Source organism: Neoarius graeffei, chromosome 23 (assembly GCF_027579695.1).
Source record: "Neoarius graeffei isolate fNeoGra1 chromosome 23, fNeoGra1.pri, whole genome shotgun sequence".
NCBI lineage: Eukaryota > Metazoa > Chordata > Actinopteri > Siluriformes > Ariidae > Neoarius > Neoarius graeffei.
This window is the reverse complement of record NC_083591.1, coordinates 16,027,558-16,043,298: the sequence shown is the minus strand read 5'-3', so window position 1 is coordinate 16,043,298 and position 15,741 is coordinate 16,027,558. Positions and strand designations below refer to the sequence as shown.

General features: G+C 42.5%; 1 protein-coding gene across 7 annotated transcripts in view; it reads left to right on the top strand.

Moving 5' to 3' along the window:
- Positions 1–1,467: 1,467 nt before the first annotated feature.
- The window catches only part of si:dkeyp-97b10.3 (NACHT, LRR and PYD domains-containing protein 1), a 92,847-nt gene continuing 78,573 nt past the window's right edge, over positions 1,468–15,741 (top strand). For all 7 annotated transcript variants that reach the window (XR_009651296.1, XR_009651295.1, XR_009651294.1 and 4 more), the window contains exon 1: positions 1,468–1,833. Coding sequence is in view for 2 of the 7 variants with exons in the window: in XM_060905845.1 (XP_060761828.1) it covers positions 1,784–1,833 (50 nt within the window). In the remaining 5 variants the exon portion in view is untranslated. The remainder of the gene's footprint in view (positions 1,834–15,741) is intronic.

The window sequence follows — 15,741 nt, the reverse complement described above, 5'->3', positions numbered from 1 at the left end:
GAGAGGCATTTTACAATTTTTGTCTTTTCAGTGTCTGTTAAATCTCTTTTTTGGCCCATTTTGCCTGAGATAAAGAAGCTGCCTAATATTTATGCACACCTTAATATAGGGTATTAATGACTTTAGGTCACACCCTCCCTCATTACACAAATAAATACCACCTGAGAATGCTTAAATCCAATTAGCATTCAAGTGTATCTAGCTTGCGGTTGCAAAACATGCATAGAAATAATGGTAGGGTCAGAGTACTCACTTGCCTAATAATTGTGCACACAGTGTACAGACAGAGAGAGAGAGACGAGGATATACAGAGAGAGAGAGAGACGAGGATATACAGAGAGAGAGAGACGAGGATATACAGAGAGAGAGAGACGAGGAAATACAGAGAGAGAGAGAGACGAGGATATACAGAGAGAGAGAGAGAGACGAGGGTATAGACAGAGAGAGACGAGGATATACAGAGAGAGAGAGAGAGAGAGACGAGGGTATACAGACAGAGAGAAAGACGAGGATATACAGAGAGAGAGAGAGAGAGAGAGACGAGGATATACAGAGAGAGAGAGAGACGAGCATATACAGAGAGAGAGAGACGAGGATATACAGAGAGAGAGAGAGAGAGAGACGAGGATATACAGAGAGAGAGAGAGAAGGATATACAGAGAGAGAGAGACGAGGGTATACAGAGAGAGAGAGAGAGAGAGACGAGGATATATATATATAGAGAGAGACGAGGATATACAGAGAGAGAGAGAGAGAGAGAGAGAGGAGGATATACAGAGAGAGAGAGAGAGAGAGAGACGAGGGTATACAGACAGAGAGAGAGAGAGACGAGGATATACAGAGAGAGAGAGAGACGAGGATATACAGAGAGAGAGAGAGAGAGAGAGAGAGGAGGATATACAGAGAGAGAGAGAGAGAGAGAGAGAGAGAGAGAGACGAGGATATACAGAGAGAGAGAGAGACGAGGATATACAGAGAGAGAGAGAGAGAGAGAGAGAGAGACGAGGATATACAGAGAGAGAGAGAGAGACGAGGGTATACAGACAGAGAGAGAGAGACGAAGATATACAGAGAGAGAGAGAGAGAGAGAGACGAGGATATACAGAGAGAGAGACGAGGGTATACAGACAGAGAGAGAGAGACGAGGATATACAGAGAGAGAGAGAGAGAGAGAGAGAGAGAGAGACGAGAATATACAGAGAGAGAGAGAGACGAGGATATACAGAGAGAGAGAGAGACGAGGATATACAGAGAGAGAGAGAGAGAGAGAGAGAGAGAGAGACGAGGATATACAGAGAGAGAGAGACACGATTGGCCCCCCAAAAAGTGAGCGGGATTTAAGCCCCGCCCCCACTCCGCCTCCTTGAGCCGGCTGATCTGTATAGCATGTCCATTTCCTCTACAACAAACAACAAACGGCTCGAGCCTCCTTCCACACGTCATTGAGATCAGCGTGTGTTCCTCACGTCATGTTGTGATGAAGTATTTGTGCTTTCGCTCGGATTTGTTGTTTCTCCAGAGGGGCCAGAAAAAAAGAAACATTAACATGTCGTTCTCATAAGTCGGATTTTAATAGACGACTCGTGTGTGAGTGCGCGCGCGCTCCAACCGCGGTGTGTTTTGTTGTCCGCGTGCAGGTGAGAACAGAGGACTCAGCGCGCGCTCTGCTCCCTCGCGCTCATCCTCTTCCTCGTTCGTTTACACAACAAACGCCACGCGCGCGCAGGGATCTCATCGCGCCATCGCACGCGCAGGTGGTTTGTGTGGCGCGTGACGGTGAGCTATGGTGAGCAGCATGGCCAATTTCGGCGACACTAAAGCAGTGGAAGAGGGGTAAGTGATGCTCACAGCTATCAGCTCACCCTGTTCCTGTGCGCTCATCCGCTCCTGGTGATAATATGTTTTTATTGGTGTTGATCCTCTTTCTACCCGCCATAACGCTGCAGTAACACCTGATGTAGAAGCTGTAAGTCCTGATGATGCGCCATGATGCTTTTGTTTCCTGAGTAATAAACGGTAACGCTTTCTTTCATCCTCGCATCTGGATCCCAATCCTGTCTCCACGCGCTGGATAAGTCTAAGTCCACTACATAGGGTATGACTAGATGATTATAACAGCGTAATAAGACACGCGTCAAGAAGCAGCTGTGTGTTATCATGGAGGTATATCACAAATACTGGCATTCCTCTATACACAACATTTATTTTAAATCCAATTGAAATGTTATTTATCTCTTCTAGGTGAATAAAGATGTACAAACAAACAAACCCAAAGCTTTCTGACAGATTTGCCACTATGACATTGACTTGCCCAGATGTTGTGCATTACAACACACTCACTGCTCCATTGAGTTATTATTGCACCTAGTGGTGGTGGGTGGTGCAGTAAAACAGTGGTGCAGTGGTTTGCACTGTCGCCTCACACCAAGCTCGAACCTGCCAGTCGACTGGCGCCTTTCTGTGTGTCGTTCAGTTCTCATCGTCTCCTCATGCCTGCGTGGGTTTCCTCCAGGTGCTCTGGTTTCCTCCCACAACCCAAAGACATGCAAATTAAGTCAACAAGCTACTCTGAGTTGCCCATGGAGCACTTGCATGTGACGTCACAGCCGATCCAGATTGTGACAGACGCCATTTTGTCGGTCAAACGCCATATTTCCACCTACTACTTTTACTTCTGCTTCTACTTCTACCTTTTCTTCTGGAAAACCCTACTATATACAATTCTACTACAACGGCTTCGGCTACAAGCTCTCCCTACCTGTGCACGTTTTTTATGTTTTTTGTGTGTATTTTTGCGTGTTGTTCGTCTGTATCGGACTTCAATATCCACTACAACCGTATGGACTTACTGGACATTGGTTTCCAGCAGAAAATGACGGTTTGTAGCGATTTCCATCGCATGCACAACATTCCAGACGAGATAGCGAGACCAGTGGGGTCTCCGTGGATTGTTATCGGAAGCAAAGCGAAGGAGGCGGCGTCGGGAGTGGAAGCAAAAGCGAGGCTGCAGGCAGAGCCGGCCTGTTGACTAAGCTCAGAAAACAGCCACTCAAATCTCCACTGCTAAGCCTCTACCTCTCCAACGCCAGATCCATGGTAAACAAGATGGACGATTTGGAATTACAGCTGGAATTACCCTATTCTATTCTATAATCGGCTGGTCAGTGCATCTAGTATCAGTACTAGTAAAACTTAAGTGACTTACCCGTCCAATGAGGATTATTTTCTTGTTTACAAGATGCCACATCTGAGTCGCTGACAAATCCTGAATTTCTGTAAAGATAACTGTCCAGAGATTTATAAGCACGCAGTGCTTCACCACTGAACAGCGAGGGAAAGTTAATGAGGTAATTATACACGTCTGGGTATTCCACCTCTGGCAGTTCAATATCCACTGACACGGTCGTGAAAACTACGTCCGGTAAGCGGTCGTGAAAACTACGTCCGGTAAGCCATAAGGGTCACTAATCTGTAGGTCGTTTATTTTAGACATATATCTAGTTATCTGTTCATTAGAAAAATGAGCCGTGTAGTCCGTCGGTTGAAATTGATCCATTCTGTACAGGAGTGCAGCAGTATTCAGCTGTTTTTTTTACTGACAAGATGGCGGCTGTTGACTTTCCGGTCACGTGACTGCAAGATCTCTATAGTTGTGAATATGAGTGTGACTGGCTGGCTGTGTCTCTGTGTTAGCCCCGTGTAACACACCTCTCATCCAAAGTCAGCTGGGATTGGCTTCTGCGACATGCAATGGATAAGCAACATTGAATAGTTAATGAATGAATGAATGAACAGCATTCCCCCTGGGTTCTGAAAAAACATTCTCCACTTTTTTCCTTGAAAAATCAAGTCAAAGAAGTATTCTTCACTTTTTCTTATCTTTTCTTCACTTAGTCTGTATTTTTTCTTAGTTACCGACTTATCAAAGTCAACTTAATACAGGTTTATACCAACCAAACTGGCACAATTCAAATATTTGTACAAATACAACTCTCTCCGTTACATATAAAATTTGGGCTCCACTCCAGCCTCTAATAAGAAAGCTGATTTTGGGCAGCCTGTGCACCATCAGGCTAAAATAAACCTCTTTAGTTTGAGCTTACTGAAGGTTATTTTAGCATGGAATTATTCAAAAGCGGTATTAGGACTCCCGCTTTATTCAAAAGCGGTATTAGGCCTTTACTTCAGCATAAAACTTGATTTATAATTGAACAGAGTCGAGAAGAGTCTTGGACCAACCAACAGTGAAGGAATCCGATTTTCCCGTCGAACACAGAATGACACCGCATTTTACATCATACGTTAGCCGTAGGGCCTCAACACGCCATACCGCTCAAAACATAGCTCCCTTCAGTCGCTTGCCAGCTGACAACACTTTCATTTTAGCGTTTTTTTTTTCTTTTTCCACTGACCCCTGTATTACTGACACTGTCCGGTGTGCTAGGGGACGGTCAGGGCTCTGAGTGTGTCTCCCCCGTGTCTGGTTCGGCCCTTAAATAATCTTCAGTGCTTGGAGAAGCCTGTCCACAAAAACTTCCTCACCTTAGAGTGTGCCAATTGTTCGGTTCATGCAGAGATAATTAAAGACGCGTTGTGATTGGTCAAAAACTTGGTGCCCATTTGGTCATTCTGTGTAGTCGATTTTTATTGCTCACAAGCACGTTAGAGTGTGCCAATTGTTCGGTTCATGCAGAGATAATTAAAGACGCGTTGTGATTGGTCAAAAACTTGGTGCCCATTTGGTCATTCTGTGTAGTCGATTTTTATTGCTCACAAGCACGTTAGAGTGTGCCAATTGTTCGGTTCATGCAGAGATAATTAAAGACGCGTTGTGATTGGTCAAAAACTTGGTGCCCATTTGGTCATTCTGTGTAGTCGATTTTTATTGCTCACAAGCACGTGCTCATTGCTTACACTCTGGCTTCCTGTTGTCTCTTCATTGGGGTTGGATTTCGGCAAATGGAGGGATTTGTGGAGGGATTTCTAGAAAAGATGACTTATGATAACGATGATAAATACAGTGTTGCTTGAAAGTTTGTGAACCCTTTAGACTTTTCTGTATTTCTGCATAAATATAGAATCCGCTGTGGCGACCCCTAATCTGGAGCAGCCAATAGAAGAAGACGAATATTTCTGCATAAATATGACCTAAAACATCATCGGATTTTCACACAAGTCCTAAAAGTAGATAAAGAGAACCCAGTTAAACAAATGAGACAAAAATATTACACTTGGTCATTTATTTATTGAGGAAAATGATCCAATATTGCAGTGATATGAAACAAGTTCAGTTACACAAATTGAAACGTGGCGATTTTCTATGCTATGGAAAGTCCGCACTATAATGACAGGCGTACTAACACCTTCTGCGCGCTTCGGCAGCGCATTGATATCTGAGCTCCGTATCAATGCGCCGTCGAAGCGCGCAGAAGGTGTTAGTATGCCTGTCATTATAGTGCGGACTTTCCATAGCATAGAAAATCGCCACGTTTCAATTTGTGTAACTGAACTTGTTTCATGTTACTGGTCATATAAACCTATATAAACAGGAAAAACGCGGAAGAGTTTGGTCGCATCTAACTACAACCCCAAAAAATACCAATGGCCATGCTGAGCCTAGCTACATTGCTAACAGGAGTGACAGCGCGTCTGACTGCGTCTGACTGACTGGGAGGTCGCGCAAAGCTCGGAGAGGTACGGAGCAGCTCGTCTCAATTCAGATAAGAGCATATTTCATTATGGAAGTACGGTGGACTGTTCCTTTAAACCTGTACTGCCTTTCAGATTTTTCAAGTGTAGGTCATAAAAAGAATTTTCCCTGACACCCAATTATTTTTGTTTAGTGGACCGAAAGCTACTGAATTCAAATCACAGACTTCCAATTTTATTAGTTTTTTAAAAAAATAGAACAATTAATGAATTTAAAGCCACGTGGCCCTAAATTCTGCGCTATTTTTTCCCGCTTCACCATGACCCAATTCAAGACACTACATCATGCATGACGTGGTGGGCTTTCCCCGTTTGCGCAAGGCATTGTGGGATACAAATTTGAAACAGGAGAGAACAATGGAGGACATGAGTGTGCGAATGAAACGTGAAAGACCGACTACAGTAACGGAAAGCAAGAAGAAAAGACATTATGTTGCAAAGGAAAGGAAACGCAGGACCAAACTAATAAATATCGGCGCTCAGCGAGCACCTCGGTGTGATCAGCTGTTCGTTTAGCAACAGAATGATGTAACTGTCAGTGCACGGTCAAAGGTAAACCTGTAGATGTGCACACAGTCTTCTTCTGTCTGCTTGACCGCGTGAAGCAAGCGATTTCATCCACATTATTTGCTTGGGAATAGCCTTCAAATTAAATAACTTCCCAACCACAGAATGGGCTGTTTTTAAAAAAAAAAAAATATTACAGAAATAAACATATATCACAATAACCAAATTTTAGAGTGAACTAAATTTCACCGATTTTATGAAATCGAAAGGCCGTCTCGCTTTAACTTCTTGCCAAAAATCCAATACTGACATGTCATGAACTGATGCAGAATCTATCAGAGAGATTTGCGATGCATTGAAGAATAGTGTTTTTCTACCCCTCGTCAAATTGTGTAATTTGAAGTGAATTCTTCAGTCTTAATTGCAGTTATCATATGTATGCAGGGTTTTCATTAGTATGGAAAACAATAGATGAAATGTGAAAAGTAACAGAATTCACCGAAAACGAATTTCGCAATTTCTACCAGCCAATTGGTAGCTCTCCATGGTCCATCTGAAATAGATTTTTCTATAAATATATATAACAAATTACACATCAAGCATTTTCTTATAACAATTATCTGTACAATCAGACATATAGAATCTATTCCTCCACGACATGCCATCATTTAGAGATTCAAATCATGTCAATTTTGAAGCATACACCATTTCATTCATTCATTCATTCATTCATTATCTCTAGCCGCTTTATCCTTCTACAGGGTCACAGGCAAGCTGGAGCCTATCCCAGCTGACTACGGGCGAAAGGCGGGGTACACCCTGGACAAGTCGCCAGGTCATCACAGGGCTGACACATAGACACAGACAACCATTCACATTCACACCTACGGTCAATTTAGAGTCACCAGTTAACCTAACCTGCATGTCTTTGGACTGTGGGGGAAACCGGAGCACCCGGAGGAAACCCACGCGGACACGGGGAGAACATGCAAACTCCACACAGAAAGGCCCTCGCCGGCCCCGGGGCTCGAACCCAGGACCTTCTTGCTGTGAGGCGACAGCGCTAACCACTACACCACCGTGCCGCCGCATACACCATTTGAAATTTATCAATTTGTCATCTCAGCAAAATACTGTCTTGCTTTAGTATTTTCCTAAATGCTCATCTCTAATTTTTCCATACCTGTGTAATGAGGTTTGCATATAACAAAAATTCTGTATACACAGTGCTGAGTAAATAAGACCTAACATCGTATTTCTCATTTAAAGAATAATAAAATGCTGTTATCCATTTACGATTACAATATGAATTCTTAAACAGAAAAAAACATACCTTCTTCCAAATGATTTTTTCAGTAAAACAAACAATACAACCATCAAGCACCGAACTCTGGAACTTCAAACCAACAGTAAAAAAAACTAGAAAACAAAAAAACACAACGATTGAAAATTTTAACAATGAAATCTTTGCAATCTGCCCGTCGAGTAATTTTGACGCTGCTTCACTTCAGTGGGCTGAGTTTCGAAAGAAAGAAAGCACAACTTTATTCATCACACACTTGTGAAATTTCCTCTCTGCATTTAACCCATCTGAAGCAGTGAACACGCACATGTGCACACACATACCCAGAGCAGTGGGCAGCCATGCTAACAGCACCCAGGGAGCAGTTGGGAGTTAGGGGCCTCGCTCAAGGGCACCTCGTCCCATATTAACCTAACTGCATGTCTTTGGACTGTGGGGGAAACCGGAGCACCCGGAGGAAACCCACGCAGACACGGGGAGGACATGCAAACTCCACACAGAAAGGCCCTCGCCGGCTGCTGGGTTTGAACCCAGAACCTTCTTGCTGTGAGGTGACCGTGCTAACTACTACACCACCGTGCCGCCCACAATGAGAATATCTGTGTATGCAATGTGCTGTGGTGATTTCTGTGATCATCCAAATCAGTTCAGAAACCTACACTGCTATATTAATGGTAGATTTCATTCCTGGGTCTCATGGCAATTACAGTTTGTATGGCACAAAGCCCAATCAAGATTTGGGAAATCGGAACATAACACGAACGCTTGCAGAACAAAGAAATCGAATGTATAACGACAAACATGCAAAATAGCAATGACTTTTAAAATGTAAACTGGGCAGGGTTCTCCACTTTTCAAAAATAAAAGGTGGCGGAGGGGGTGGTGCCTTGGGGGGGGCGGAGCCCCGGTGGGGAGCCAGAGAGACGAAGTCCCCCTGAAGCTGACGGACTTTGGGCTTTTTTGACAGTGAAACTGGCCAATAAATGGATAAGAAATGCTAAATCATTGTTAAAATCATTTTACAAAAAATTAACGCATTCTTACTGTACATATCATCTTTACTGTCAATGTGAGACTCATCTGACATTTCAGTTGAGGCTGATGCGCTTGTTGCTCATCCCTGAATTAATTATATTTTTTCTGTGGGTGAAAAATAAATGAACTTCCGTGCATAAACAAAATACCCAATTACAATAAATGCATACATTTTTTACAATACACATAATATTAATTGGGTGAAACCACTCCAATCCATGCACGAACTGGTGCGCATGCCCGAGACTGGCACTACAAAGCCATCCTGGCCTCCGTAGTTCGGGTCCTTTGACCCAAGAACCCCGAAGTCCTGCAGTAAACAACCACAGTGAAGCAACGGGAAAATGCAGCTCTCGCCTACATGATCACAGATACGTAAAATAAAAGACCTGAACTTAACTAATGTGTGTGTGTGGACTGTTATATGATTACTGTAACAGTGTGTGTCTGGTCAGAAAAGACAATAGATAAACGTAACTGTTGCACAATAACACTACAAACACCCGCAAAGTTATTTAGCTGCTGGCTAGCTGCAGCTTGTAGCTTCCAACGTGACTATGTGTCAGTATAGTGTAATGTAGCGCGATGTAGTGTAACACAGGGGTAGACCTCAATCTGGTGTTCTATTGCAATCACGTGGCCACTTCAGGTAGCCCCGTATGCATTTGTTTAATGGTCTTCTGCGTGTTAAATAGTTACAAAATTATAATAAAGCGGATACTTTACGATTTATTTGGTGTATACTGATGAAGTTAGGTTTTTTTTTTTGGCCAAGGGAAGTGTGGCGGGCCAGAATTATAATGTGGCGGTGCGCCACTTTAAAAGCGCCCGTGGAGAACACTGCTGGGCATTTTCCGTGAGACTTACCAGTATTTTCTGCGAAGCTGAAATCGAACAGTGTTCGCTTTCGTTTTTTCGCAGTCGCCATCATGCTATACCATACAGGATACGGTTGCCATCTTACCATGTGGGAACCACGTGATATGCTGTAATTTAATACACGCTATATGATTGGACGATATAAGAAGGATTAGCCAGTTGGTTCCCACCTTTTATCTAGTCACACGTACACAGCCTCAGCAACCAAACGGCGCGCACGTAACGGCGTTCCTTATCAAATAAGTCCGACGAGAAAGTTAGAAAAATTATGGGAAAATTGCATTTGGCCGAAAAACAACCGATTCAGACGTCATTACAACCGATGATTTCGATCGGCAGTTGGTTGCTCATGAAAGCCCTGTGTATGGATGTAGTTTTTATGTTTTCTGTACTACTGCTGTTTCTCATTGTAATATCGGACTCATGTTTCATGCTGTCACACTATTTGAATTTTTTATAACCCTGTTTCCATTACATCTGTTTTGTTTGGCATTTGAATTGACTTTGACTTATCAGTACGAACAGATAAACATGGCACCATGGCACGGCAGTCCTCGAGTTCAGTTAAATCGTATCTCCTCCATCAGTTCTCCACAGATTTCTGTTCTGATTGTTTTTTTGAAAGAACTCATCGTTCCACACAAAACTTGGGCGATGTTTTGTCAATTTTTTTTGCTAACGAGTTACTAATTAGGCCAAATTAACGAGTTTTCCAGGCCTCTCACTAGAATTGTATCTCCTCTCTCGTTTCTCACCCTATTCCAGTTTTGATCGATGTTTTGGGTCGATCTTCTCATGAGGAACAAAACTTGGTCATTTGTTTGTTGATTTTCTTGTAAACAGTTTGTTACCACTTTGTTTGTTTTCAGTTAAATCGTATCTCCTCTTTCCCGCAGTTCCCAACAGATTTCAGTTTGGATTGTTTTATTTGAAAGAATTAGACCTTCTGTACAACGCTTGGTCGTTGTATTGTCAAATTTTTGCTAACAAATTAGTAATTAGGTCACCTTAACAAATTTTCTTCTGACTAGAATTGTATCTCCTCTCTCATTTATCATGCAAATTCAGTTCTGATCCATGTTTTGCATAGATCTTCCCTCAGGGAACAAAATTTAGTTCTTTGTTGATTTTCCTGTTGTAAACAATTTGTCGTGGAGGTTGGTCCTCTCTCACATTGTCACATTTCAGTTCTGTTTGATGTTTTGGTAGTCATGTTTGTTTTGATGGCAGGCCAGATGAGCTCCTACGTCCTTGACGTTTTGGTTCTTTCTTAATTATAAAGTCCCTCGAACAGTGTCAGGTTGATGTCGAATAATCAGGTCAAGAAGATTTAAGTCAAGTTTCAAGTTTATTTGTATAGCGCTTTTAATAATAAACATTGTCGCAAAGCAGCTTTACAGAATTTGAACGACTTAAAACATGAGCTAATTTTATCCCTAATCTATCCCCAATGAGCAAGCCTGTGGCGACGGTGGCAAGGAAAAACTCCCTCAGACGACATGAGGAAGAAACCTCGAGAGGAACCAGACTCAAAAGGGAACCCATCCTCATTTGGGCAACAACAGACAGCATGACTATAACATTAACAGTTTTAACATGAAGACAGTTTCGTTGATGTTGTAACTCTTCATTGATGGAAACTTGAGTGGAAAACTGTTCATGACAACTGCAGTCTTAAAGTTAGCAAGTCAACTGTAGTCCTCAGCCATAAAAGCATTACTGTAAGAGTCCAGAGCATCCTCCAGGTGTAACCCTCAACTGTCCTCATGGGGCCGTCCTCCACAGGAGCGATGCGATAAAACTCCGACCAGACACAGGGCACCAGGATGGATCAAGCAGGTCCGAGGGGCAGAAGAGGCCAGCGTCTCAATCCCAGGACCAACATGTAACTCAGAGGGACACATTGGGGGGGAGAAAACACAGGTTGTTAGGTATGCCCTAAAAATGACACAAGTATTAAGTCTGTGTGGTAGGCTCGCAGAGACGAGAGTCTTGACATCAGGCATAATACACAACAATGGCATGTTAATATGGTTAAAAAATATCATGACCTGCTCTGGCTGGATGCTTGATTGGGTGATGGGAGCACACTCCTCAGCAATGATGAGATACAGATGGGACCCTTAGGGCTGGCCAAGACAATTCAGCTACATTTCACCGGGTCTGGGACATGCGATAGAATGTCTGACGGCTGATTCCCTGCAGGCTACGAGAGCCAGTCGAGGTCTCCACCCTCTCCACCAAAAGGTTTCCTGTTGACTCCATGTAACTCAGAGGGACAGATTTTTTTTTGGGGGGGGGGGGGAGGGAAAGAAAACACGGGTTGTTCACCTTTTCCTTTTTAATGTCTGCTTAATCTGTTTCATAATAATGGAAATGGACTTGAATAAAAAAATTCCATGCTGAGCAGCAGATAATTCACAAACAGTAATTGGCAGTGGAATTATCTTTAACTGAAGAACAAACTCTGACTTATTCCCAGTGCAGAAAACAGAACTGTGAACTAGAAGGGCACTCGGGAGAGTAGAGTCCATACTTCCGCCAAGCCACACATTATCAACATCAAAATCAAATCACTTGAATCAGGGACAATGCTAAAGCTGGACACCAAATTTCATCCAAATCTGTTCACTACTTTTTGAGTTATGTTGGGAAAAGGCAAAAATATCCTGGATCTGCATACAGGACTATGCAAGTCTTAGGCACATGTAAAGAAATGCTGTAGACCAAAAATGGCTTAAAAATTAATGAAACGAAATGTTTCAACATAAAAAAATACTATAAACAGTAAGCAGTAAGCCATAATAAATGAAATAAAGTCAATATTTGGTGCGACATGACCCTTTGCTTAAAAAAAATAGTAGTCTCAGGTACAGTGAGTGCAGTTTTATAAGGAAATGAGCTGTAGGTTTTACTGAGCATCTTCCAGAACCAGCCCCAGTTCTTCTGGACACTTTGACTGTCACACTCACTTCTTCATTTTGTACCAAAACCCAGTAGCCTTCATTATGTTTTCTTTTTAATCTGAAAAGTGCTCTCTTATGTAATACGCTGCTCAGATACAAACTTTTTTTTTTCTTTAACAGTTAATTTTGTCCTGGAAAAACATAAACGTTTGGACTCTAAAATGTTTTTGTACTGACTTGATAATGTAGAAGTCATAAGATAGAAATCTATAACAAAGTTTGTATGAAAAAAAATGGTGTGCCGAAGACTTTTGCACAGTACCGTACATAATTGTTCCTTGGCCCAATGACCCACCTTTCCTCAAAATTTCATCAAAATCTGTTCACTACTTTGTGAGTTACGTTGGGAACAAACACACAAACAAATAGAGACGAAAGCATAACCTCCTCCAACAAAGCTGGCAGACGTAACCAGCATCTGACTCCGATATACAGTAAGCACACACACGTTTGCATTATTCCAGCTGGTATTTGACACTGTCGTGCATCTGGGTGGAAAATTCTGCCCAAGCCTGTTTCGTGCCTCTTTTAAGGAACAAAAACGATAATCTCAGATCTGTAAAAGGCAAAGATAAAAAATACAAAACATAGATTCAAATTCTTATCGTGTGGAACTGCACGCACAGTATATTACAGCTGTAGTGTTGAACTCTGGAGTATTCCTTCAAAAAAATAAAGCTAGTTTTGTCAAGTTTTGTAGCAGAAATAACATTTTTTGGATGTTAAGGAGTCTCCAGTGTCAGTATTTTGTGACAGAATGGTAAGTTTTTGTCCACTGGAAAGAGGAGTTTACATTTCCTCAATACCGAGCTACATTTTTAGTCTTATTAAGGTCAGGAGAGAGAATAAACAGAAGCTGATGATTTAACGACTGTTTATAGCTGTTAGAATCAAACAGTAACAGGCAGTGGAGAACTGTTACTATTAGAGCTGGGACTTGAGCGCAGCCAAAACTTAGCCAAATGCACCAAAAAAGCAACAGGGCAAAGGATTTTGCAAGGGATTAGCGGCAGGCTGCCAGGTAGCTCCGTTGTGTGTAGTTGTCGAAGTTGATTTTAAAAGTAACCAAGTGTTGCCAGGCAAAACAAACCTCGCCCGGCAGCACTTATTTTATACCTGTATGTTGATAATGTTAATATTTCTCAGTCATCAGCTGCCAGGTTATAGTCCTATGAAAATTCATGACCTTGAGTTTGACATTTCAAAGTCATTCAAGGTCAAAGGTCATGGTGCCAAATGAAGGCCCATATGGCACAACCTATAATGGTAAATATCTGTCTACCATCAAACATTTTCAAGTTACAGTTTACTATATGTACTAATGAAATACTAATGTCAACGTTTTCAAGTTACAGCCCTCTGAAAATCCGTGAGTAGAGGTTTGCACGGGACAGAATTTTCAGTCCCGCTCCCGCATTGTGCAGTCCCGCTCCCGCCTGCTCCCGCAAAGAATTATGATTTTTCAGTCCCGCTCCCGCCCGCGCCTGCCATATTTTGTCCCGCTCCCGCCTGCAAATCCCGCATGATGCAGACGTTCGTGTTATTTCTCACGAAAGTTCTTGTCATTGTTCATGTCATCAACAACAGCTCTTCGAAATTTGAGTGCCCTATCATCTACATGACGTGACACAGTTGTTGGATGGGGCAGAATATCTCGCACATCAAATTTGCCTATTGTGGCTGCCGTGTCAACTAAGTGTTGGGCTAACTGAACTAATCCCCGACCAGCAATGCTGTCATACGGGCAGAGGTCCGCAGCAACAAAATCAACGTATTTCTCCATGGTCTTTGCCTTCAACGCATCTGTCACTTTTGCGTTGTTCCCTCTGAACCCCAACAATTGTTGTCCTTTTAAGGCCCTGTCCACACGGCAACGGATTCAGGTGACTCCGATACAATTGCTTATCGTTTAGGCCTGGCGTCCACACGGCACCGGCGTTTTAGGTGCCCAAAACGCAATCTTTTTGAGAACGGGTTCCAGAGTGGAAAGATCTGGCAACGTTGCCGTTGTGAAGTCGTCTGGATGAGTAGAACGGATTTGTTTACGATGACGTCACAACCACATGACTGTGAGTGCTTCACGCCGGGTAGAAGTGTAACGAATATCACCAGGAAAAAGCCTTACAGAGCACTAGTGAGAGTGAAACACGAGCTTGGATATTATTATTATTATTATTATTATTATTATTATGTTCAGCGTTAGTTCACAGTAGTAATGCAAGAAGCAGAATAGTGACAGTAATAGTGAAGCAAAAACATGCAATTGTACAAACACTGCAGCTCTATAGCAAAATATTCATTTATGAAATGGTCTGATTCTTAACACCAGTAGTGCCAATGATCTTCTCATTGCGATGCGATGCGAGTTGTCAACAAATCCTATAACTTGGTTCATGACACGCGCTTACAAAATATTTTCACTGTGAATATTTATTGTGTAATGGTGCAAAGTGAGAGAGAGAGAGAGAGAGAGAGAGAGACTCTGCCCTTAGGGCAGAGTCAATCCCGCCAGCAAAAATAGGGAAAAAAAAAGGAGCGATCTCACCTCTTCAGATGTGGGTTTAAGTCCTACAATGCATTCCTCAAAAAGGACGTAGAAGAAATTAATCCATCAACGTGTATCATTCAATTTATTCCGGACCATTAAAGACGCCGCCTTCCGCGTAGAATCATACGTCATCCTCGTCGCCATATTGGATAGGTCAAAGCGGAGAATAAAGATTCATGTGCTGCGTTTAACTGTACCAACAGGTTTACCGTCCAAACGAGATCATATGGGATTACCTTTCACAGGTGAGAAACAACAAATTAATCCATCAACGTGTATCATTCAATTTATTCCGGACCATTAAAGACGCCGCCTTCCGCGTAGAATCATGTCATCCTCGCCGCCATTTTGGAGAGGTCAAAGCGGAGAATAAAAATTAGCTGCGTTTAACTGTACCAACAGGTTTGCCGTCCAAACGAGATCACATGGGATTACCTTTCACAGGTGAGACTGGAAAAATACTTTTCATTGTATTTGGTCATTATAATGTAATTTTACAAACAGATTTTCCTGACTTTGTGGCTAATATGAAGTCTCGCGCATAATAGTTTATGCGCATGCGTCCTTACTTCTTCTATTGTTCTGGTGTCTCCGAAGGGACCGTCTTACAGCGCCCCTAGAGGTGTGGCATGTGTATTGCATCGTTTTCAGCAAGCGTTGCGTTGCCATATGGACCTGATATTTTACTGATTGTTGCCCATTTGGACGCGATATATTTTTAAATAACATCTCGTTGCCGTTGTCGTGTGGATGTAGCCTAAGACAGTACATACATGGCGATTCAGGCCTGATGT